Source organism: Columba livia, chromosome 11 (assembly GCF_036013475.1).
Source record: "Columba livia isolate bColLiv1 breed racing homer chromosome 11, bColLiv1.pat.W.v2, whole genome shotgun sequence".
NCBI classification, from domain to species: domain Eukaryota; kingdom Metazoa; phylum Chordata; class Aves; order Columbiformes; family Columbidae; genus Columba; species Columba livia.
In genome coordinates this window covers 2,495,192-2,519,514 of record NC_088612.1, presented here as the reverse complement: position 1 = coordinate 2,519,514, position 24,323 = coordinate 2,495,192, and the positions used below count along the sequence as shown (strand labels likewise).

The 24,323-nt window shown below is 43.3% G+C and overlaps 1 protein-coding gene across 1 annotated transcript in view; it reads left to right on the top strand.

Annotated features, from left to right (window-relative positions):
• SHC4 (SHC adaptor protein 4) overlaps positions 1-21,929 on the top strand; it is a 28,863-nt gene extending 6,934 nt beyond the window's left edge. The window contains exons 2-12 of the mRNA XM_005510053.4: positions 1,383-1,453; positions 7,318-7,381; positions 7,716-7,835; positions 9,487-9,540; positions 12,388-12,439; positions 13,282-13,408; positions 15,227-15,404; positions 16,748-16,808; positions 18,182-18,361; positions 19,756-20,009; positions 20,704-21,929. Of these exons, the coding sequence (XP_005510110.2) occupies positions 1,383-1,453; positions 7,318-7,381; positions 7,716-7,835; positions 9,487-9,540; positions 12,388-12,439; positions 13,282-13,408; positions 15,227-15,404; positions 16,748-16,808; positions 18,182-18,361; positions 19,756-20,009; positions 20,704-20,859 (1,317 nt within the window). The 3' untranslated portion in view covers positions 20,860-21,929. The remainder of the gene's footprint in view (positions 1-1,382; positions 1,454-7,317; positions 7,382-7,715; positions 7,836-9,486; positions 9,541-12,387; positions 12,440-13,281; positions 13,409-15,226; positions 15,405-16,747; positions 16,809-18,181; positions 18,362-19,755; positions 20,010-20,703) is intronic.
• Positions 21,930-24,323: the final 2,394 nt, after the last annotated feature.

Here is a 24,323-nt window from a genome sequence, read left to right as displayed (position 1 = left end):
GATGCCCTTCCAGGGCGCTGACCTAATTCTGGAGTTCTCCCAAGGGTTACATTGCTATCTGGAAAGAAACCAAAATAGGGATAATATAATTGTTGTGGAATCCCTGCCTGACTGCACACATACGTTTCTCTTTTTGACACACACATTCATTTCTGAAAGTCTGCAAAGCTGAATCAGATACCTGAATCCAACTGCCTCTGAATGGCCCAGAGAAAAATCGATTCACAGGCAAAGTGACGCAGAGGAGGTAGATACGGTGTCTTTCTCTGGACACAGAGTGCTTCCTTCATCCATTCGAAACGAGGACCGAGCATGCGCGTCCCTGCCTGGGATTTCCAGAGGCTCTGCCTTTCTGCAGGAGAGGTCTGCGTGGGCACTGTGTGAGCACTGCGGGATGTTCCCAAAAGCCCTTTTCCCTCCCGGAGTATTCATTGTGGAAGAGAGGGTGCAAACATAGAGACCCAGACCTATGCCAGCCTCGTGAAACAGAGATGTCAGAACACTGCAACAGCAGAGAAATGGATATCAACTGAAATGCTGAAGGAATTAGTAAGATATGTTTTGGGAAAGGTGAACTCAGTGGATAGACTTAGACTAGCACGCTTCATTGAGATGAAAATGTTCCATAGGTTTGTACATAACATCAAAGGATTCTGTGGGCTGACATGCCATCACATTCTTGATGTTTCTGAAATTTAGTCCTATGCAAATCCCAAACAAGTATTAAAAATAGCCCCCAGCTCTGCCCCATGCAACAGAAGCGTGGAAATCAGCTGCTAATTTAAAGCAGGTCAGTTTATAGTGCTGCCTCTTAAGAGCTGTTGCTGCGAGCTGTAATTGCAGCTCTAAGTCCATCTTCTCTAGAGGTTATTTGTCATCAGACGTGCAGCAGCGTGGAGCCAGTGGTTTCCTCATGGCCGGTAACACTTCCTGCTGCTCTGAAGGGACACGGAGCTCTCCTGCGTGGGGGCTCCGTGCGCGTCGGTCCTGCAGGGCTTGCAGAGCCCTCTGCTCCCGTGGCATTTCCCTCCAGCATTCCTGCATTTCTCCCAGCTCAGTACCACAGGCTAATCAGTGGGAATAAGCAGAACTGGAAAAAAGGAATGACTGAAATTTTGTGCCTCCAGAGTGCTTTACCTTTTTTTTTTTTTTCGTACTATGTTATTGAAACCACTGGTATCTTTATTGTTCTTCTCTACCCTTTTCAGTAAAACAAGATCTATTTAGGAAGCAGCTTTAGGATGGCTGATTTGATTTTCCATTTAGACTGTGGTTCTGCATATACTTAGTGGGCTGAAATCACATTTGCTTCCTTCTGTGATCTTCCTCTTACCTGTCTGCTAGATATTAACATAGTCCTCCTTTCCCTCTGTGTTCCCCAGTACATGGGCTGTATTGAAGTGCTGCAGTCGATGAGGTCCCTGGATTTTGGCACACGAACGCAAGTCACCAGGTAGGTGGTATCAAACTGAAATTCAGCCCAGGAATGAAAAACCCAAGCAATGATTTCTGTATAAAGCCAAGGGTACATGCCAATCTCTGAGACATTTTTGAATAGGAGTTTGCATGTTTTGTTTTCTTTTTTCCTAAGCGACGATTTGAATTATTTGATCATTACAATAGGCTATTTGCGTTGGAAAAGGAATTGTTGCAGCCACAGATTGAATTTCTCTCCCAATTCCTGTTCTGGATGCAGAGAGCCTCCCCCTGCAGCTGCAGCCAGGCAGCAGCCAGGCCATGCCCATGGGCTCCGTGCTGCCTGCACCCTGATCAGCTCACCCAAAGCTCAGGGTAAATCCGCCTGGGTGCTCTCAGGTCTCAGCAGCGTTGCTTCACACCTTGTGCAGAAGGTGCCGTCAGTCCCTCAGTCTAACAAGGGAATGAATTTTTATCAGAGGTATGGCATTGCTTGACCCCATGCGCACCAAGGCCAGGCTGAGTTGGAAGCGGAGTCACAAGGGGAGCATGCTGAAATACAGCCGTTTCCAACTGTACTGCAGGCTTAAGTTTCCAGGCTGCAAATCAGAAAAAGATGAATATTTTGCTCTCAGATACAACTCGATGTGGTTTAAACATGAAATGTTTTGTGGTCTTCTGAGAAGTTTGCAACTTCTGCTGCAGATTGCTGCCAGTTGTTGAGTGTAGATCATTAATATATCATTAATGCACCCATGAGGCTGTTGAAATGTCCTGTCAGGAGCGGAAAAGCCCGGTTTTATTTTCACCTTTATTCTTGTAAGTCTGTCAGTGCAGGAGTGTTTGAGTTTTCGTAATAAGCAGCCTGTTCCCAGCTCGGAGCACTGCACGCCGCTGGGATGGACTCACGGTCCCACAGCCAGGACTAGTGCTCTGCTGGGCATCCCAGCACCTCCAGAGGTTTTTTTGGAGGGACGGGTGGGTGCAGAGTGTTTTGGCCCGGCCTTAGACATGTTCCCTCCTCCCCTCAGCTATTTTTCTGGCATGGTTCATGCTGAGGATGCCAGGAGTGTGGTTGAGGCTTCCTGCGCCTGCCCAGCTCTTCCTTCCTGCTGGTGGATGATTTACAGATGCTCTTTTTCTTCCTCAAGTGTTCATATCAAAGAAATCCTGCAGAAAGGAAAGGAACATGAAGAGATAAGTGTTACATTTCTACCTATTGGCTCCCAGACTTATCCGCTAAAAGGAATAAACTGAAAAACTCGAGTCCTTAACTGCGTATATACCGCACTCGAAAGCTGCCTGATTTGTTTTACATTCAAAATCAGCAGTTGTTGGCATTTACAATCAGCATAAGCGCACACTCACCCGGTTCCTGTGTGTGTACATGGAGAAGTGCCTGAGATACAAATGCACTTCCCTCAGCCTGGTCGTTCACTCATCCCAGGGAGCCAACCCGTAGGCTTAGCCTAAAGCAATCAGCCCGGCACACTCAGACCAAGCCAGTGCATTCAGCAGCCTCGGCCACAGTGAGGTTATCGCCTCCTTGGGGTATGTGTGCTGCTGCACTTACAGAACGGAGATTTGGACAGTTTGCCTGGAAAATAATGAATATGAATTACTGTGTGACTAGAGCTTGCCAACTTAAATTTGGCTCAAATAGTAAGGTTTTGTTAACGAGAGCTATGTGAAAACTTAACAATGGAAATATTTCCATCATCTAAAAAAAATGCCATTGCTGACCTTAATGGGCTCTTTTGTGCATGAGAAATTCAAAACTTAAACTGTTTGCAAACCAAATACTGAAGTGCTGAGTTCATGCATGCAAACTTTAAAGTTCGATCGATTACAAGCTGACTGGAGCGAAGATAACATTGATTATTCCCCTATTGTTCTTCCAGGGGAGTAAGTTTATAGCCAGCATACACAATGCACCAACCAATGAGTTATTGCAAATGGACCCATTTTAATATTCTCTGTTATTTGTACTGGGGGTTAAAAATATTTTCGCTCTGATGGCATTTCACTAAACAGAGAAGCATCTTTGGTTTTAAAGTGATGTAAAAAGGATCTCTAATTATTCCTGCTCTCTGCCTTGCTTTATGTGTATTTGCATCCTTAGTCTCCTCATCTCTAAAATTAGAGGTATTTACCTACCTCACACGAACACTGGAAAGATCAACAAGCTCATGTTTGCCAGAGTGCTACGAGGAGTCCAAAGAGATGAGCGTGGAGGATTTATTTTCTAGTTTCTTGCTGGACTTGCATTTTCAGAGTCACTTACCAGACATAGGATTGAGAAAGTCAGGAGGTGGCCTCTCCAGCACTGAATGACCACGCAGAGATGCCTCGTGGCTGGCAGCTGAACGACCGCAGCACAGCAAGGGAAGGGCCGGGCACTGGGGTGCTCTCTACCCTCCGTGCCTGTACGGTGAGGGTGCCAGAGGGGATTTCACTGCTGCAGTTTTCTCTTCCAGCTTTCTGCCCTGCCAGCCTGTGACCCAAGTCTTACACTTTTCTGACAACCCTCCCATTTTGCTTAAATATATGATCTCAAATTCCACATAGGTGATAAGTTTAACACCAAGAAATAACAGCACAGGTAACAAGTTCTTCTGCTTGAGAAGCTTTGTGTTTTTTTTGAATGGCCCCTTGTTAAATCAAGCTTATTATTAGTCATTCTGTTTGGGCATTTGTGGGAGAAGGGATTCTGTATCTCAGATTGGGGTATTAACTTGCAAACTTGAAAATGGTCAGGCAGCAAAGGGCATCTGAAGTGTTCTGCTGGGGAGGGCTGGTGGAAGAAAGCTGACTTTGTTTGGAAGATTAATTTCAACTTTGTTGAGACAGACAATCCCTTTCTGTTGGATAGTGTAGGCAGAGCCCTAGATGCTTAAAAGCAAATCTTCAACAGCATGCTTACTTGCTTACATCAGCCCATCTCTCGTCTTTGAGTCTCATTTGGGGGAACAATGAACAAAGCGGCTCAGTGTTACTGCCAGCGCGTAGCTCTCCCGCACGCTCGGGCTCGGGGAGGAGCAGCGAAGAGCATCTGCCGTGGGTTTCACTGCGGAGGTGTAGACCCTGAAAAACCTGTAGCCTGTACAGCTGAGCTGATCTAAAGGCTTATGGATGCCAAAAATGGGGCTGTCCTTGTTACTCCCTCCTGCCCCAGTGCATGCTGAGCCCTTGCTGATGGCCGCAGCTTGGCTGGGTGGCTGCTAAGGGGGCAGAGGGAGCAGTGCATGCGGGGGTATGGGAGCGCACCAGATTTTTTGGGGAGAAGGCAAAAATTCCCAGCGCCACCAGCTCCCACAGCACTCGGCCGCACGGGGACTGTGGCATCGTCCGGGTTCGGTCCATCTCAGCCCAGGAGGTGAGGAGCTGCCTACAGCTGCCCACAGCTGCCCACAGCTGCCTACAGCAGCAGAAGATGAGCCTTGGTGACCCAGTCGAAGAAGGATGGTCCTGCTTTCCCATCCCAGCTCCTGGATCCCGTGGAACTGTGCCAACCTTGATCCTCGCTGACTGATGCCCAGCAGAATAACCCCCGGGAAGCTCCCCCTGCAATGGATGGGCATCTGCCAGGACCAGGTTTGGGACCTCTGCAGCAGGTCAGCTGCTGGAGGTGGCCCAGGAGACCAAAGTGATGCAGAATAGTATTTTTCAGTATGGTGAAAAGAGCTGACCCAAATCTCTTCCATTTCCTAGGGAAAGTGAAAACTATGTCAATGAAATGATGGCCAGTCTATGTAATTGTGTGCGCACTGCAGGACCAACAGACAGTGATTCCACTTCAAGTGGCAGAAGATGCCTGAGGAGTCGAGGAGCAAGATGTTCTTTGCCTTAAACTACAAGAACAATTTAAATTCCTTACAGCTCTCCTGATTTCATTCTGTGGCTCTCGGAGTTGAGAAAAGCTGCTGCAGTGGAGTTATCTCATTCAGAGTGATTTAAAAGAAAAACAAAAAAACATCCCCAAACCAAAGTGTTTTGCTTTGGTATAAATAACAAGGATGGAAGAAAGAAAAAGCAGCAACATGACTGGAATAACAAGTCCAAGTTTTCTGCTACTGCCTCAGATTTGGAAGATGTCAGACGGACAAACAAATGCCAGAACCCATAAGGTTGCACATTTATCCAGAAAGAAGGTGATGATCTATAGAAGCTATGCACAGGTACACGCCATCCAGCAGATCTGAAAGCAGAGACTGCTTGAACAGCTGTAAGGATGAATTAGTAGCAGATTTCCAGAAAGAAAGCACAGATACAGTAAATCCTATTTCAGTTTATCACGGACATTTCAAGAGCTTATTTTCTTCCTATTGTACTGTGCAGTTTCTAGTTCATGTCCGCCTGCCCATTGGAAATGACTGAAGGTTAGAAGTGTTCAGGTGTAGCAGTAAGGTGTTACCCAACTGCTGCTCTTCACACCTTTAAAATCATATTTGAGAAGGTTTGTTAGATCACCTGGCAGACCACCCAGAGGTATGCAGCAAGACATGCCTGTGAGAAGATTTCTCCTACCAAAAATAAGTAATAGAAACTATTAAGAAGAAATTATTTGCCTACTTTTTGGCTCCTGTTTGCTGGACAAGTGATCCAGAGCGAGGTGAAGTGGGCAGTCACCACACTGGCTTGGACAAGAACTGGATATATTGCTGGTAACTTTGCCTGCGACTCCTTATTCCACATGGGCTGCCTCAAGTGTGCAAGAACTTATTTGTCACCAAAATAGATGACTTCCCTACTTTTCCAGCTTGTTCTGTATCTGGTTTTCTTTCTAGGTAGAGCTAGACTTGAAGGCTCCAAGCAGCCCTAATGTCTTGGCTCTGATTTTAATTTCCTTTAATATTGAATGAGAAGATGAGCTCTCATTTTCCAAGCTGATTATTGGAATCTGCAAGATCATCCTGCAGGATGCGTTTCCCATTCATTTTTTTTAGTTTTGGCCTTTCTACTGGTAACACCTAAATAGAACAAGAGCTAAACAAGAAGGATGTCAGGAATTTGCTTCAAAAGCCTATTTTCAGCTGGGCAGGGGAAGTGTTTGCTTTAAAAGGCTAAAAAAAGGCAATGTGTAAAAGGCTCTGTTTCTGACCCATCCTGTGCAGCCCACGATGAGGCTCTTCTTCTTCCCTGCTGTTTTCACTCAGAACATATTCATTACATGTTTATAATTTTGCCATGGGTGAGGGTCCACTCGTTTTGACAGTGTCCAGGTTGAATTTCTCAGGATGTTCTCTGACAAGAATATTTAATGCAGCATCACTGATTTTCAGTGCTTTAAGATATGGAAAGATACAAACTGAGACCTCAGATTTTATAAAGAACTGGAGAAGCAGCTTACACCCAAAATCAAAAGAGAAACCCCAAAGACCAGAAAGGCAATGAGGGCTCTCAGCTGGGCTCACTCAGTGTGCCCCTGCTGCTCTGTATAAGAAGGACTAAGGCAGGGAAGGCTTCCTACCTGCCAAGCAAGAGACCTATAAGCCATACTGAGAAAAAGGATTTGGAGGCATAAGGCCCTCTGAGTTTCTTGTGGTTAGTTGATTTAAAACAGCAACAACAAAACAAACCCAACAAACCACATTTTCTTTAGGTGAAACTGGTGTGTTGTATGAAGAAAAAGAATCAACCCAACCCAGGCTGCTGAATCATTGTATTTTGTTAAACAGGTTTGTTGGGGTTTGTGTTGGTTTGTGGGGTTCTTTTGTTGTTTTTTTTTGTTTTAACAGTGGGAGGAAAGAAGAAAGAAAAGCAACTGTGAAAGACCTTCCGGAAGACTGAAGTGTTTTTAAGTGGGATGATGATGATGATAAATTTCAGGGTTGCTGGCCCCATTACAGATAACGCATGTGAAATGATCCAACAGTTTGTGCTGTATTTTTCTATTTGTAGGGAAGCAATAAGCCGACTGTGTGAAGCTGTATCAGGTACAAACGGAGCTATAAAAAAGCGCAAGGTAAATACTTTTTTACTTGAACGATTAATTTTCTATATCTGCTTTAGATAAGCTGGATACATGATTCCCTAACAGGCTTCAGTCTGTGGTGGAGTTAGTGCACGTTAATCCATATTTTTTTAAAACGTTTTTCCCATTATTGCCATAAGCCCCATGTATACACATATTGCATTTAAGGTTGATATTTGTTAGACGATCTCTTTGCATTTGATCAAGCCATTATCCTTATTCCATTTAAGTTCTCAATAAGATACCGTAAAATCTACTTGACTTTATGTTTCTGCCCCTGACAGAATCAACTGACAGTCTCTTTCTTTTTTTCCTTTGTTCAAAGCCTCCAGTGAAGTTTCTGTCTTCTGTACTTGGCAAAAGTAACCTTCAGTTTTCTGGCATGAATATAAAGCTGACCATTTCAACAAGCAGCCTCACTCTGATTAATGTTGACACGCAGCAGGTGAGAGACATATAAATCAGTGTCCTTTTGTCTGTGCTACTGTGTTCTCCTCCTTTTGTGGCTTCTGAAGGAAAGGCTGGGTGCTTCAAAGGGAAAGCAGCATCCTTTAGTTTTCTTGTATGTGCCTGGTAAAGCTGAATTACATGATGCCTCTGAATTTAAAAAATGAGAGCACTTTGGAGGAATTGGACATGTAGAACATGCCCTTCTTGTTTATGATGGTGTCTTCCATGGGGAGAGATCCTTAAGCACTTGGCAAACTGTTTCTCTGCATGTGTCTCTGCCTGTGTAGTGCCTAATAAGCAAGGCACTAGTCCTGACTGGAGTTTCTGACAAGTCCTAGGGAAAAACACCTGATATAAATAATGAGTCAGATCTTGGCTTTGGTGTCATTCAAAGCTATTTTACAGATGCGAAATATATGTGCATAATCAGTTATACTGTGCAAAGACTCTGGGCTCCATCAAGATGTGTTCCTGAGAGCCTGGATCTGCTCTGGAACTGGGGTGTGCTCCCTTCTTGGCAGATGTGGCGAGGAGCTTTGTGTTGCCCTCCTAATTCCTCCATCAACTGTTGGCTTCAGTTCCCAGGATGATCTCGTCCAGGGTGACCAGAGGGTTGTATTCCAAGCTGGAGCAGAGGAGCATCAGGGAGGCAGTTTTGGCTTCCTGGCTCTGAGGAATCATTGCACTGAGCTGATGCCATGCTGAGCATCACGCAGCTCCCGGGGGTTTGCCTGCAGCACAGAGGTCTCTTGTCCCTTGGATCTCTGTGCTAGGAGGAGTAAAGGTTTATGGTACCAGGTTTCCCTTCTTTTCAGGTACAGCAGGTGAAACTCTGGGGGTTGGAAGCTAAAGCATGGCCCTTCTGACTTGTTCCTATTTGTAACTGGACTGAAAGCTGGCTGGACAGATCTGCTTCCAAATGCCCTGATGTGCCCGGTCACTGCACACACTGGCATGCAGGGCACCGACTTGAAACTCATTCTAGGTCTTTCATTACTAGACCTTTGCAAATGGAAAGTCCTATTTATTCTCTTCTTGCCATTATGTTTCAGTGTGTTCACACCTGTGTAATCTACTGCACTTGATTTGGTAATAAAGAGCAGTTTGTCTCCAGAGATGAGGTAGTGTTTGAAACCAAGAAAAGTCGATGTTTGATCTAGCTAATGAAATTTCCACCAGGTAACAGTTTGATGCTAGTGGTGAGAGAGAATACAATCAGTGTCAGTGGGGTCTGTTTGTAAAAACACCACCATTACATATGCCAGGCATTTAAATAAAATTGTTGGTAATTTTAAAATGAATAAATATCTCAAGACTTTGTAAATGCATCCAGTGTCTCCAGTTATCCCCCTCATTGGCTTCATAGTCTCATTTAGCTTCATACTGACCAGGTTAGAAGCTGGTGGCTGAATTCATTCTGAAAACCCTTTAAGGAAGATTACGCGGGGATCTAGGTGTTGCTAAGTATGAATGGGTAGTCTCAAACATATCAGCATTTTTATCTCCTTCCTTCACAAATGATATGTGCATGTATTAATGGCTTGGGTAGACATGAACTAATTGCTTGCTTTATGAAGATATATGCTCTGCTGTTTTCTAAATATGTTGCACATGAGCATGTTTAACTAGTTTATCATGCTTTTCAGATTATTGCCAACCATCACATGCAGTCCATCTCATTTGCTTCTGGAGGTGACCCAGTAAGTATTGATTTATAAGATATACTTCCACGGGTATAATGAAATTATTATGAGAGTAAAAGTACCTGCAGATACTTTGCTTCATCCCTTCCTCTCCACAAGCAGTGAGTACACCGCACTTCTGGATCATGACCAGTAACACAAGAAGGCTGAGGCGCTGGAACTGGAAAGGAGACATGGAATAAACTCAGTGGATCTTTGATAGCTATGCGTAGTTAACTTTCCTGTTGCCCATCAGTCAGCCTCTGTTCATTCAAAAGCCCTTGGATTTAAGGATCTAAAAATAAGAACACATGAACATAGGAATTGCATCAGATCTGTGGTCCCTGCGATCCAATACCTGTCACAAAAGTGGTCAGCACTGGCACCTCTAAATTTTTAGACTAATTTTGAGTTAAGGAAACAACTCCCATGAAGCAGACATGGCATAACCACCTTCTTCCTGCAGATGCGCGTTTTTCGCTTAGTATCATAGTCATGAAGTCACTGATGTTTTCAAGCAAGAGCTTTTCTATCCTGTTCCAAACCCTTTATTGCAATGATTGTTAGGTGGAGAATTTGTCATCCATGAACATGCCTCATTCCCTCTTCAAATCTAAGCCAGCCCAGCCCTGCCAGCATTCCAAATTTCACACTCCGTGGGGTATGAAAATGGTATTTTTTTAAAATCGGTTTTGAATTATCTGCCCTTCGGTTTTGTCGAATGTCTCCCTGTTCTTGTGTTATGAAACAGGGAAAAGAGAAGGCTCCGGGTCATGCTTTCGATAACACTGGGGTGGTAGCCAGAGCCGGCTTTGACTGGAAAATGACAGATCTGCCTCTTTGGATTTAGGAGCAGGGAAGGGAAAATAGCTGGGAACCAGCCCTGTGTGGCGCTTAAGGCATTCTGAGAGTCTGAGAGGTTCAAATTTCCCCTTAAGGTGCCTGTGCTGTCCTAATACACCGCACTGTGCAATACAGTCGCAGACCCTTCCTGATGTGAATTTCCAGGTAGCTCCAGCATCGCAATACTTCATTTCCAAATACCAGTTTTCTTGATAGATAAAACAATTTAATTATGCCCTCAAGCTGACTTGTGTTTGGTGTATGTACCATGGCCTAGATGCTGGCTGTCTAGTTTGTCTTTATGTAACATTTCCAGTTTGGAAAATTCAGGGATGTGTTTTCAGACCTCTGCTCAGTGGGTTGGATGAGTAATGCTTCAGGGCTTGTTTACCTTTTTTTATTTTTAAATAGATATCATTTTCTTGCTTTGGTCGCGTACAGTGATCCTATCAGATCTCACAGGCTGCACAGGGCTGGGTTTGGTCAGTGCTTAAGGGCAGGACCGCTGAGAGATGTGCTTGCACACGGATGTGCTGCGGGAAACGGGTTTGCTGGTGCAACTCTTCTTACTGGGAGAATATGTGAAATGGAAGTCTTGCTCAACAGTGGTAACTAGAAATCTAGTGGCACTTCGTGTAAGGTGCAATTTTGCTGGCTTGTTCAGATACATTTTCCAAAATTCCCTTTACATTTAAAATGGGCAGGAGTTTCCACAGGACCTATCTCTCTGCCTGCCCCTGTGTTTAGTGTCTAAGCCCAGTTCAGTGTTGCTCTGCACTGTTAAGGAGTAGCAATATTCTGCCTGAGAATAAAGCCTATTCTGGCTTTATTTTAAATCAAAGTCATCCATGCATGTCCATAAACATTACAAAGATATAAAAATAGTAGGTACTGCTCCAGTTACTTTAGTTGCTCTCTAGATCTGATTTATTTTAGAAGTGTATCCTAAAATATTTATGAAATTCAAGAAAAACCTGGAAGGAAATTCAGTTCACTAAATGCATAAGAAATATTTAGCTGTCTTTTTTTAATGATATTAACTTTGGAGATTTTTAAAAAATGATCTAGGACAAGTTCTGCTGGCCCTAAGACCTGCCTGTCGTGTCATTCATTGTGAATTATTAAATGATTGTTCTTGTGCATATTGCAAAAGGGGCCTTGTTTCCTGCCAGCTGATTGCATCTTCCCTCAGGAGAGCCATGCCTTTAAGCTGCAAATTGCATTTTCCCCATCACGCCTTAAAGATCCAAAATAACAAAATGCATCTTTAATAATTAAAAGAATGTTATTCATTACCTCACCATCTTTACTATAACACTGAATTATCAAGTGACTCTTTGCTTTAGCAGTATGACTAGAAATGTTAATTTTTCTATGCCAGTTCACTTTTCGGTTTCACTAGAAAAAAGTAGAGAGTTATTTCATTGTTGGCTGGAAAGAGAATCTGAAACAGACAACTGGGGTTGTCTGATCTCAGCAGTGGCCTTGAGATCCAAAGTGATTTAACCTGATCGTAGCCAGACTAAAGCCACGCGGCAGCACCTGCTGTATTATGCGATATTTTAAAGCTGAACTTTTCTCTTAAAAGCCTTCAAAACTCGATTTTCATGCAGTAGCACTATTTGATCTTCCACTGCTATTGGTAAGGACTGTCCCAGCTAAAAGCCGTGACTGGCTGTCACGCAGCCCTAATGCACGATACGGGAGAGGCGTTGGGCTGGGTGGGAGCAGGGGAAGGAGCAGCATCGCCTGCTGCTGGGGCACCAGTTGTGTTTCTACTCCTAAAGAATGCCAAACGGTCTAGTGCATTTATTTCAAGAAAACGGTTCCAGCACAATTACTGGGTCAGTAGCTACCAGTGTGTCACTGATCTCTCCCTTAGCCTGCTTTGCTAGCACCTCCAGTTACCTTCCCTGAAAGAAGTACACCTTTTAAAGGTAAAAATGTATCTCTCTATAGTCAGCTGTTTTGTTATGGTAGTAGGGTTGTTTGTGATGACATTTGTCATCTTCTTTCCTATAGGATACAACAGACTACGTTGCATATGTAGCAAAAGATCCTGTTAATCAAAGAGGTATGGAAACAATTTCCAGATTGTTATACATGTTTATACGGTTGCTTTATCCATACCAAGGAGTTTTTTAAAGTTTTGAAATAAGAAAGCTACGGAACAGCTCATTATTCTGTACAATTCCTGACGTCCCTGTATGGATATGGGTGACAGTATGCAGGCTGTGACTTTAAACATCATATTCTTTGTGCAACGAAGCGGGAATCTGCAGGTCAGGCTCAAGCTGTACCAGCTGCTGGCTCCATGCAGGGGCAGGAGCCTTCCCAAGCCGTCCCTGCCTGGGGACAACTTCCAGATGAGGGAAGGGCTGTGAATGAGCCTCCTCATCTGACCCAGACTCCTGGGTGTGTTGCTGGAAGGCAGAGTGGGGTAAATACTCAGGTGTATGAGACCTTCTTCCCTCTGGAGACTGACCCAAGGGATAAAATCATTTTTGCATTGCTTATTATTTGCCTGCAGTATTAGAAAGCTCACCCAGGTTGCTGGAGCCACCCACACTTGTGTTTTCATGCTGTTTTACATCAAAACTGCACACTGGCAGGGCTGGTTCTCTCCCCTGCTTCTGCTTACTGCTGGACAGGGAGAGAAGATACAGGAGCGCTCCATGCAGGAAGAATAAATGGAGAGTTTATTTTATTAAGGTATAAGTTGATAGTATGATTAAAAAAAAACATACCTAGGGTAGTTTCCTTAACACATCAAAAATATCAGTCTGCAAAATGTCCTAAAGCCATCCAGATGCATAACTTCATGCCTAGATTTTCTGCTGTAAGCAATATAGCTTCTGTCACTATTTTCTGGTATAAAGTCCATTTTCTTAATTCAAGTAAGGTGTCTCTTTGCAGCATGCCATATACTGGAATGCCCCAACGGGATGGCGCAGGAGGTGATAAACACCATAGGACAGGCTTTTGAGCTCCGGTTCAAACAGTATCTGAAGAACCCATCCAGCCTGGTTACGTCTAATGAAAGGTCAGCACGTTCTCAGTCACTTAATTGGCAGTTTTCTTCTCTTTCCTACATTTCAGGAAAGCAATATACTCCAAAGAGTGATCTATAAATAAGATGTTTTGGATATGCTTTCTGGACATATGCTAATTGTAGTGTATTCTGTATGCACAAAGTACAGACTAAAATGAGCTTATCCCAGTAAACTCCACTGATTTCAGTGACATTTGTACAGGTGCATAACAGCATAGAATTCAGCCATTTTGTTGCTTCGAAAAATAGCCGTATCTTAAATGATGCAAATAAGTTGAACAGATGTTCAAATTACTCTGCCCAAGAAAGTTCTGCTCTATAAATAGGGCACACACACTGAGCTCAGTCCTGACCTGTGCCAAGTTTAAGCTCGCTGCAGTTGTGGTAAGCGTGTGGTGGGCAAAAAGAGCAATTGTAATTCATCTTTCTGCTGTTCTGCTCACATCCTGCACATTGCTCAAAGTACAGGACCTAGACTAATCTTTGGACCACAATTCTCCATTTCAACCATGCTTTTTCCATTGCCCTGCACACACAATTCTTGCTTTAATTTATAGCTCTCCTCACAGGTTAGCCATGCCTGTTTTTCTCAGTCTTTTCTTTACCATAATGCCAAATTTAATCACTTGCTACCTCCCATGAGTAGGTAAAGGTGTAACACTGCTGAACTGCATCCTGAGCACTGGCAGTTGCTGTTCTGGAACAGAACTGGTTTGATTACGTAACAGCAGCCTCAGCTCCAGTTCATATTTATTTCATTGTATATAGTGGTTCATGCCATTCCACTACTAATACTGGTCTGTTTTCCCTGGGGGGAATAACCAGAGGAAGAGCTTTTCCTATGAAACTCTGCTAGGTTATGCCACACGTAAATTGGAGCAAGGAGAGATGGAAGAGGCTAATTAGATTCCGGTCTTGAGCCTAACCCACAGCCAGCCTTGCAGAATGGTCCTCGGGCAGGGAAGTCAGATACTGCTGTGTGAATGAGTCACCCACTTCCAAACTGCTATGAATCACGTAATCAAATACTTGCACTGCATATCACATAATCAGCTACTTGAACTTTATCTCTTTCCTGCTCGAGGCCTTTTATCCAATTATATTCTTGTCAAACAGAGAAGCAAGATTTGAGATGAGCTCTTTATTTCAGGACTGGAGACAGTACAGGAAGCACCTCGTTGTTTTGCAGTGTATCAGCTATACATTTAAACTATCATCATTCTGGTTTAGCTCAAGAAAAACACTGGGCTCTCTCCTTCGTATCATTCAGTGTTTTCTTCAGGCTGAAACAGAGCAGTTATATTGATTACGGTTATTAAAATCAGGGTACTTTCCACTCAGGAAAACGACTTTTTTTTTTGGCAATATTTGATCTTCTGAAAGAGTTGCAGGCTTATCTAACTATATGCCATGAGGTTTTGATTTTCTCTTCTAAGGCCCCTCACAGCAATCCCTAGATTTATACAGGTGAGACAAGAAGCCAGATGAATCAGCTGGATGGTTCATTTTGGACACCTTAGTTTTAATAGGTGGCTCTTGTATTTTCAAGGCAAAGCAAAGTGATCTGGGCTACCCGGTACTAAGAAAATGACTGTACCTCCATGCACCCTGAACCGCAATGACTTCGTTTTTAATTCAGGAAGAGGTAACTGGAGAAATAAAGAGCTCTTAAAGTTCAGGCCCAAAGTCCTTTACAGCCTCCATATGGCTAATCTGTGTACTGTGCGCTGCGCAAACACTGGGGACGTTCGCCTGCATTAGAAAGCAGTTGATTACATCGGTTGCTTTTTTTTTCCCATATATTTTCAGTGAGGCAGCAAATACTAATGGATCAGCTGGGAATTCACAGGAGAGGGAGGATCATGAATATTACAATGAAATCCCAGGGAAAGAGCCTCCCACAGGTGGAGTGTTAGACATGCGAATGAAAGAGCAAACAGACCAAAGGGCTAACTGTCTTATACAGTGCAAAAAGCAGTTTTGCTTGGTAAGTACATCCTCTGCGATAACTATTTGCCTGCCTATTATGGGAATGAATAATAGTGTGTTACTGTGGTGTAAAACATGGCATTAACATCAGAACCAGGTCCTGATTATCCTGGGAAAGCATTTTTTTTAGGCTAGATTTAATGATCGTTAGTACATAATTGAATCCCAAAGCACTTTCTGAATATTAACTGGTTTGTCCTTAGAGTACTTTTAGGAGACCAAGTAATACTCCCTTGTTCACTCGTTAGTGGTGAGAAGAAAATAGATACAGATTTAAATGGCTTGTCTGAAAGAACATCTGCAAAATCTGAGACTTCCTGGCTCCTGATTCTGTGATCTGATGAATATTTCATCCCATCCATTATGCTCTAAAACCTATACATACATCACTGCCTGCCTGCAATGTATATACAACATTAATTACCCCTGGAGTGTTTCAAGAGGCTCTGTTAAATCAGCTACAGCAGCAAAAGATGCGTGTATCTGTGGCTTCTGTCTGGGAATAAACCCCAGTCAGTCAGGGAGTAAAACCAGCCGAGTTCAGAGCAGCAGCAGAGACTTGGGCGGCTGCTGGCGAGTTCTGGGGAACACCAACATTTCCCCACGCAGGGAAGCAGGTACCACCGCTTTGCTCGGGGGGAGCACATCAGCCGTGCCCGCTGGAATCCAGTTGGTGCTGTCTGAAGAGTGTTATTTGTGTCTGGTGGCAACTGCTCCCAGGTTCCTCTGTGTTCCCGTGCTGCTGCTCCATCCATTTCTCACTTTGGTAACCTCAACCGTACTTCACATCTTGACTGGGCCTGGTGTTCTTTGCCTCCCCAACCGTTCTCTAACAAGGTGTTTGACTAAATCCTGGGTTGGCATGTGAAGCTCACCAAAGTTGTTGCAGGGAGTTATCCTGCAATGTGTAAATGCAAATGCTTTTTTTTTCCACGAAGTGTCACTTTTTGTTATTTCCTTTTTGTTCTGTTGACCTTCTAATACTGCTCAGACAACTTGGTGACTGTTTCACTTTCACACCATGATGTCTGTAGCTATTTTTCTTTGTTTTTATTACAAGGAACGTTTATAAGAAAACATGAACTTTATTACCTAGGAGTTATACTGTATATTCTAAACCTTAGATACATAACAGGGTAGTTAACAGCTTCTGTGGGGATTGACATGACGCCCTGTGGAAAGAACAGTATCAGCACGGAATTATATTTGAAGAGATGGGAAATTTTTGTGAAGATATGTTTAGTTACTTGTATCCCAATTAACTGGTGCATGGATGTTGTAAAGTTACCTGAGATTTCTAAGGGGTTACTTTACATGACTGTTTTTACAATTTTTCTACAGACAGGCAGCCCGACTTTCATCAATATATATGAAAATTGCCCCGAGGAAAACAGAACTGTGGGTATGTACTTGGTTTTCCTTCTCATGCATGTGTAGAATTAACCAAGGCAGACTGCCCTGAAGAGCTGCCCTTTGGCTTTCCATACAATGGTGAAAAGTGTTCTACTTAGTGGGTCGTTTCTAGTTCCCTAGATGAAGGGCAGACAAAAAAGCCTTACAGCTTTTCTAAAGGCCACTAATCTATCTTCGCGTCTGCTGGCAGACTTACTCATTTTAGTTGTCATGATACTCTACAGTAGCTCTTTGTGGTTTTCTAATTCTCTTTCATGCTCTTTGTTGTTTTATTCCCTTTCATACCCTTTGGAAAAGGAAGATACTGCGTTTTAATCAGTCTCTGAAAATGCCCATTCCCCCTAAAAAAGCTCGATGAGACCCAAACTATCAGCATTGGGCAGTTGTTCCAACAGACTTTGGTTCCAGCATCGCTGGCTTCTCTGTGTGACTGTGCCCTTTGCCTGCCTTGGGCAGCTCTGTCCCCCAGATCCATTTGCCTTTAGCAAAACCTGCTCTCTGGGGCCCTGGGAGATCAGCAGCCTCCATCCCTGTGTGGCCTTTCCTTGCCACAGCTGGTGCCCTGAGCACTTTTCCTCACTCATCTCTTCCCAATTAAGTCTTTTTTGAATTCCCACCTGCAGTGCTCTGAAGTGAGCCATGACACTATCTGTGGGGGCTAGTCCAGTTTCTTATGTTATTTCTGATTTAAGGAAAGGATAATCAAATTGTTTCTACAAGGAGAGGGTGAACAAATAAAAGAATGAATGAATAGATCTATGAATAAAACGTTTTCTAAAGAGTAAAAATATGCATGCTATTTGGCTAGCTGAAGTGCTATTATTTTCATATCCTGCAGGGGATATTCTGTTAGCCTGTTCCTAGGCTTGGATCCTAACATGACAGATGTGGCTTTGGCTCTCCAGGCAGAGCCACAAAGCGCCAACCTCCTCCATCTTCCCCGCTCCACCAGAACAGCAAGAGAGAGAATTGTTCAGCTTCCCACAAGCCTTTTTTTGTGGTGCAGAAGGGAAGGAAGGGGTTTTGCGACAAACAATGTATATGGCTTGTTTCTCTGTAGAGTCATGTGTATTAATTTCTCTTCAATCAGTGGGGGGTTTACTGCTGACATTGACTGAAGCAGAACTGAGCCAGTGCAGAATGTTTTTGAAAACTTCATTCTAACTCATTTTGGATAGTGTACCTTGTGCCTTCTAGCCATAAGGAAAAATGAGTTCATCTGCTCATGTTTCTTTCCTTAAGAATGACTTTAGTGGGATATAGAAGAACAACAATGTTGCCATTTCAGCTTTTGCCATTGTTTTAACATTAATTAAAAAAAAAAAAAGGAAGGAAATAATGCACGCTATATACTAATCACAGGTAATCCTGGTGAAAGATCACAGAAGACAAAAAAAGAGGGGAAATTATTGAAGCCTGCCTACAAAACAGATCTTTTTGATGATCCGTGTTACATCAACACGCAGACCCTGCAGTCGGCTTTTGGTACAGCCCGCGGTACAGCAGCCACACAGATCCATGGGAGCCCGCTGCGTCAGGCCAGTAGGTTCCATTGCAATGCCATGTCTTTCTGAGTGTTGAAAAGAGGGGGCCTTGCCAGCTGTGTACATGGAGAAAGGTTTTAGTTTCCCCATAAGAAATATAGAAAAGATCGAGGAAGAGAATAACCTGTCATCTGTGGTTGGCTGGTAACAATAAATAGTGTCACATTTTTCCCAGACAATAATAAGAAAGTCTTTAAGATGATACAAAAGCTTGGGACTGCAATCTCAAGGAAGAGGCTTCCCCTGTATGCTCAAGATCTTAACCATTCTAAGGTAGAAGTGGCCTCAGCTGCCTTTGCTTCACAGGCAGAAGCATATGAGGTCAAAGTGGGATCATTATGACCATCTTTTCTCAATTCTTGTGTAAATGGACATTGAATCTCATCTAATAGTTTCTAAAGAAAACTGTTTGATCTGTAGTATCTATTAAACATGTGAAATTAAGTCTTGATTTATAGACTCAAGGTGGTGGATATCCATTGACTATATAGTTGCTACTGATTGTCCTCATTATTGAAAATCGTTTATTTATTAGTTTTGCCTCTTATGGTTTCCCACTGAGCGTTTGCTCTGTCAGAGTTGGCTCCACATAGGAAAGTGGGCAAAGGACTGGATAGAACGACAGTAAAGGAAATCTGTGACCATGGATATACTTCCAATCCGAGGCTGTAGTATGTTCTAAAAGGAACTGACTATACCCTGAGGAGCCTTGAGTTGCACAATTCCATTGAAGAAGTGGTATCCTCTTATTTTCCTTAGAAAAATCCTGCCTGTGAATCATTTGCAGTTGACTGGCTATATCCCAAACCACCCAGTTTTGTTAGTACATTCAGTAATTGTTCGTTTTTTCACAGCAGATGCATCATGCTGTAATCCTTCCCCACTGGCTCCGTTGGCCATGTTGTCTTACATTCCTGCACATAGCTGGAGCCACTCAACATGACCCTCCCTATGAGCCATAACACTCTCTTCAGAGCTTGTTAAGGAAGAAAGAAAAACTACATCTTTAAAAATAAAAAAGTGGCTAAAAACCAACAAAAGTCTTTTTTTATAAGGAAGATTTGACCTTTTAATACAACCAAAGAAATACAAACCCGAAACTGCAGAGCATCAGAAAAATTCCTGTTTCCAATCCCTGTTGCCTAGCGACCTAAGGCTTTCCTATCACAGGTACAGGAGTAGATGGTATGATAATTTTACCAAATGCACTGGAGGGTTGTGAGCATTCATATGTGCATATAATAATATGCAGTCTGTAAGGTTAGTTTGATCACAGCTTCAAGACTGAGCCATTTGAATTCATTAAAAGCTACAAAAAATTATTGTCTCTCATCCTTTTAGGATGAAGTTCTAGGTGAAGTGTCCAATACATTCCCTTTCATTTAATTTTAGAATTACCAGAAGCTGTTCAGCAGAGTGCCACAAGCAACACAGCTGGTCTCTGTGTTCTGCCACAAATAAAGCAACAGCTAAAGAATGAAGATTGTTACCATGGCAAATTAAACAGGAAAGCAGCAGAGAGCCTCTTAGTCAACGATGGGGACTTTCTGGTGCGAGAGAGCACGACGTCACCTGGTCAGTATGTCCTCAGTGGACTTCAGGGAGGGCAAGCAAAGCATCTGCTCTTGGTGGATCCTGAGGGCAAGGTATGAACATTTCATATACTGCAATTTCAGGGCTGCTCAGATATTTCAGTCAAAATGCAGTCCAGGAAGTGGAACTGATCTGATTCCATCCAGGTTCGTTTAAATTTAGCCAGTCAGTTCAGTAGGTTTGAAAGTTCAGCTCAAGAACTTAAAAGCACCACAGTACCATGGAAATAGAAGTGAGGTACTTAAATGTTGTTAGTCCAGGTACTGATAATTAGTGTATACCTTAATATTAATGTAACCTTAAATAATGAATTTGACGAGTAACACAATTCTGGATAAAGAAAAGGTAGAGCTGGTTTGTTTGTCATATCAGTTCTACTGCTCAGGGCTAGAATAGCACTCTTGAGTGACACCTCTCAGAGGAGAGAGTAAATCAGAAAGGTAAACCTCAGTGGGATTTAGAGAAAAAAAAATCTTCCTCTGTGGATTAAAAACCACAAAGGTTATTTCATTCCCCTTAGCAGAATCAGCTCAGCTCTACATACGGTCTCTTTAACTTGATCGTCTGCTTTTTGTCTCAGCTAATGGTAGATCAAGGACAGGTCTGAATTTCTGCTTGCAGCCTAATCATCCTGCTCCAGTGAGTTCGGGGGCTTAAACACCTTTTGATTGTAGTGCACTAGGCTCGTGTCCAGCCAGTTACAAGCACAATCTTACCATAAATATATTCTCTTTCTTCTTTCACTAGGTGAGAACCAAAGACCATATATTTGATAGTGTGGGTCATCTTATTCAGTATCACATGGAAAATAATTTGCCAATCATCTCTTCTGGAAGTGAAGTGAGCTTGAAGCAGCCTGTAAGGAAAGAGAGTAGTGTGGGACACGTGGAATATCACAAATAATCGCTTGGATCTCACAAACCCCAAGATGATTCATATCTGAAAACTGTACCAAGGACCTTCTATTATATTATGAAGACAATTCAGAAAAGTATAGACTGCACTGTCTGCTGCTGTTCCAGAAGATAGCTTTTTGTGTGTGTATGTATGAATATATGTATATGTGTATATCTATGTAGATCTGTAGAGATCAACAAGCATAGTTATATAGATATATGTAATCTTCTGATGTGAGATTGATTTGTGAGAAGGTATTTTAGACATGCACAAATGTCACTTTCAAGGTCATACTGAATCAGTAACTATTTAAAAGCACAATTAAACCTCTACATGCAAAAGCTCACTTGAAGGAACTGCTGGAACATTAGTACGTGCCTTTTAGCATAGACTTATTGGAAACCAATATTATTTATACTGAATTAGTTTTGGGTGGCTAAACAAACATGTCTAGGCTCTTACCTATTTGCCAAAACAAATACAATTTGAGTATTACTAAAACGTCATCTGCTCTCGATAGACACTAACAATTTCATTTTGCTTGTAACAGCACTTTACTAGCAAGTAATGTTTGAAATGAATGGCATTCACGATTCAGAAAGGCTGTCTGGTTTCTTAATAATTTTTTATCACTGTCTGACTACTCAAAGATTTGAGATTATGCAACATTTACAAAGCTGAAATTAATATATGTAATATAATTTTGGAATAGAACTTGTTAAAGGACAAGCATGCTAGATCCTAATATTTTTGTCTTGCATATAATTTTACTATTATTACCAATTAATACTGGAGACATCTCTTTTTAAAGTCAGGCTAAATATATTTTCATTGATTACATAGTTGTTTACCAACTAGAGAAGCTGAACAAAACTAATGATACATTTTGAGAGAAAACTATTTAAAAGACTGTTTGAACTTTGCATGTGCCCTTATTCAGTGTTCTTTCCAAAACGAGCTACTGTTTTCCCTTTCTTCAGTAGAGTCTATTTGTTCCTAAACATGGAAAAAAGTCTTTTAAAGGAAACCTATGAATTGTTTTGCCACAATAAATACTCTAAATATGAACAATCCTATATTCAGAGAGAACGGAGATTGGGCTTCCTGTTGAAGAAACAGTGATTTAATAAGTAACTGAAGAAAAGGCGGGGGGATTTGGGGAAGGAACGGGTAGTGTGAGGGAGGGCCTGAGAAAGTGGTGCCTTTAAGATAAGCAAGCAGTGTCCTCTGGCATGAGCAGGGACATTTTCTCCATCTCCCAGCCCAGCGGCTCAGTCCCACGAAGCAGACAATCGCTGTGGAGTTCAGCAACTGCTGGAAGACTTGACTATAAAAAAACCCCAAACCAAACGACGTTCTGTTTTGCCCGTGTTCATGTTAAATGGGACACTAAGGAGCTCTTTTCTCTTGAAAACAAGAGGGGTCATGTACACATAAAATTACTGAAGACATAAACTTTCTTGGAGGGGAAAATTTAGTGTAAAGAGCCACACTTTGAGCTGACTAAAAACCATCTTTATTCTTATCCTCAGCTAGTATACATAAGATATATTTCATTCCTTGATAATAACATGATTAAAATACTCAATTACATGTATTAAAGCAGTGAGAAGCTTTAAAACATTAGTAGTTTTCCTTGCTGGCATTATTGATACCTCAAGCCTTCAGACTAGAAGCTCAAGCTTACCCCTCTTGTACCCCATGCAAGGTTTTCCCCTGTGAAGAAGGCCCCAGCAAAAGCTCCTGCTCAGGCTTTGTGCCACTGCAAGAAACTGGAATATTAAATGCTCACATAGTATCTTTTCTATTCTTCTTCTATTTTAAAAAGAAATTGTTTCACACCTGTGAAAATGCTGAGGAAAATTGGTTACTCCCTGTTCTAATGGTTACTAGAAACCCCTGGGAAAAAATATCTCATTTTGCCCGTAGTGCTGCATGTACAAGGCATAGCATGTTCATTCTTTTTTCAAAGCTCCTATAAATGTCACTGAAACACATTAGCACAGGTATCTGTTCGCTTCCATCAATAAAGCTGTTACAAGTGACCCAAACGTTTCTCTCCTGCTACAGCTTCCATTTTCTGCTGCTGGGGCAGGCAGGCAGCATTATTACTGCTGCGGTGTCACCAGATGGAGCTCTTACATATCGTCCGCATCACTGAACAAACGCTCATTGTTCAAAAAACCTGATTTTTTATTTTTTTTTTTTTTTCTTTTTTGGATGCTTTCTACAGGCAACTTTGAATTATTTAAACAGATTAAAGTGAGCCCTTGAAGCACAGTGGCTCCCTGAGCACGGGGCACCCCGAGGAAAGCCGCATGTGTGCGGGCTTGGTGTCCTCCTCTGCTGTTCGCCACCCAAAGGCCCAGTCCCCCTGCAGGGTTTCCTTGTGTGCAGCTCAGCCCGGGGCCGCACCCGTGGGCACAGCTCCGCCAGCACGGGCAAGGACGAGGGCACAGGCTGTGGGGCGGCTGCTCGGTGGGGCAAGGGGCCATGACTCCTGCCAACCCACCTCAACCACATAGCTGCTCTAAATGAGAGATGCCCGTGCCGTCCTGCCGGCTTTCATCAGTGCAGAGTCTTGTATCTGGGTAGGAACAACCCCAGGTTCCAGCAGAAGTTGGGGAATGACCTATTAGAGAGCAGTGTAGGGAAAAGGGACGTTGGGGTCCTGGGGACAGCAGGGTGACCATGAGCCAGCACTGGGCCCTTGTGGCCAGGAAGCCAATGGTACCTGGGGTGGGTTAGAAGGGGGTGGTCAGTAGGTCAGAGAGGTTCTCCTGCCCCTCTGCTCTGCCCTGGGGAGACCACACCTGGAATATTGTGTCCAGTTGTGGCCCCTCAGTTCCAGCAGGACAGGGAACTGCTGGAGAGAGTCCAGCGCAGGGCAACAAAGATGCTGAAGGGAGTGGAGCATCTCCCATGTGAGGAAAGGCTGAGGGAGCTGGGGCTCTGGAGCTGGTCAAGAGGAGACTGAGGGGTGACTCATTCATGTTTACAGATATCTAAAGGGTGAGTGTCAGGAGGATGGAGCCAGGCTCTTCTCGGTGACAACCAATGGTAGGACAAGGGGTAATGGGTACAAACTGGAACACAGGAGGTTCCACTTAAATTTGAGAAGAAACTTGTTCCTGGTGAGGGTGGCAGAGCCTGGCCCAGGCTGCCCAGGGGGGTTGTGGAGTCTCCTTCTCTGCAGACATTCCAACCCGCCTGGACACCTTCCTGTGTAACCTCATCTGGGTGTTCCTGCTCCATGGGGGGATTGCACTGGATGAGCTTTCCAGGGCCTTTCCAGTCCCTGACACTCTGGGATTCTGTGACCATGACGCAGATCTGAGAGCCCGGCCGCATGACGTCATCCTGCCGGCTGTCACCTCGCGAGGGGAGATCTCTCCGGCCACGCCTCACGCGTTGCCAGGCAACTGCCACGTTCGCTACAAGATGGCGCCTACGCCACCTGCGCCAAACGT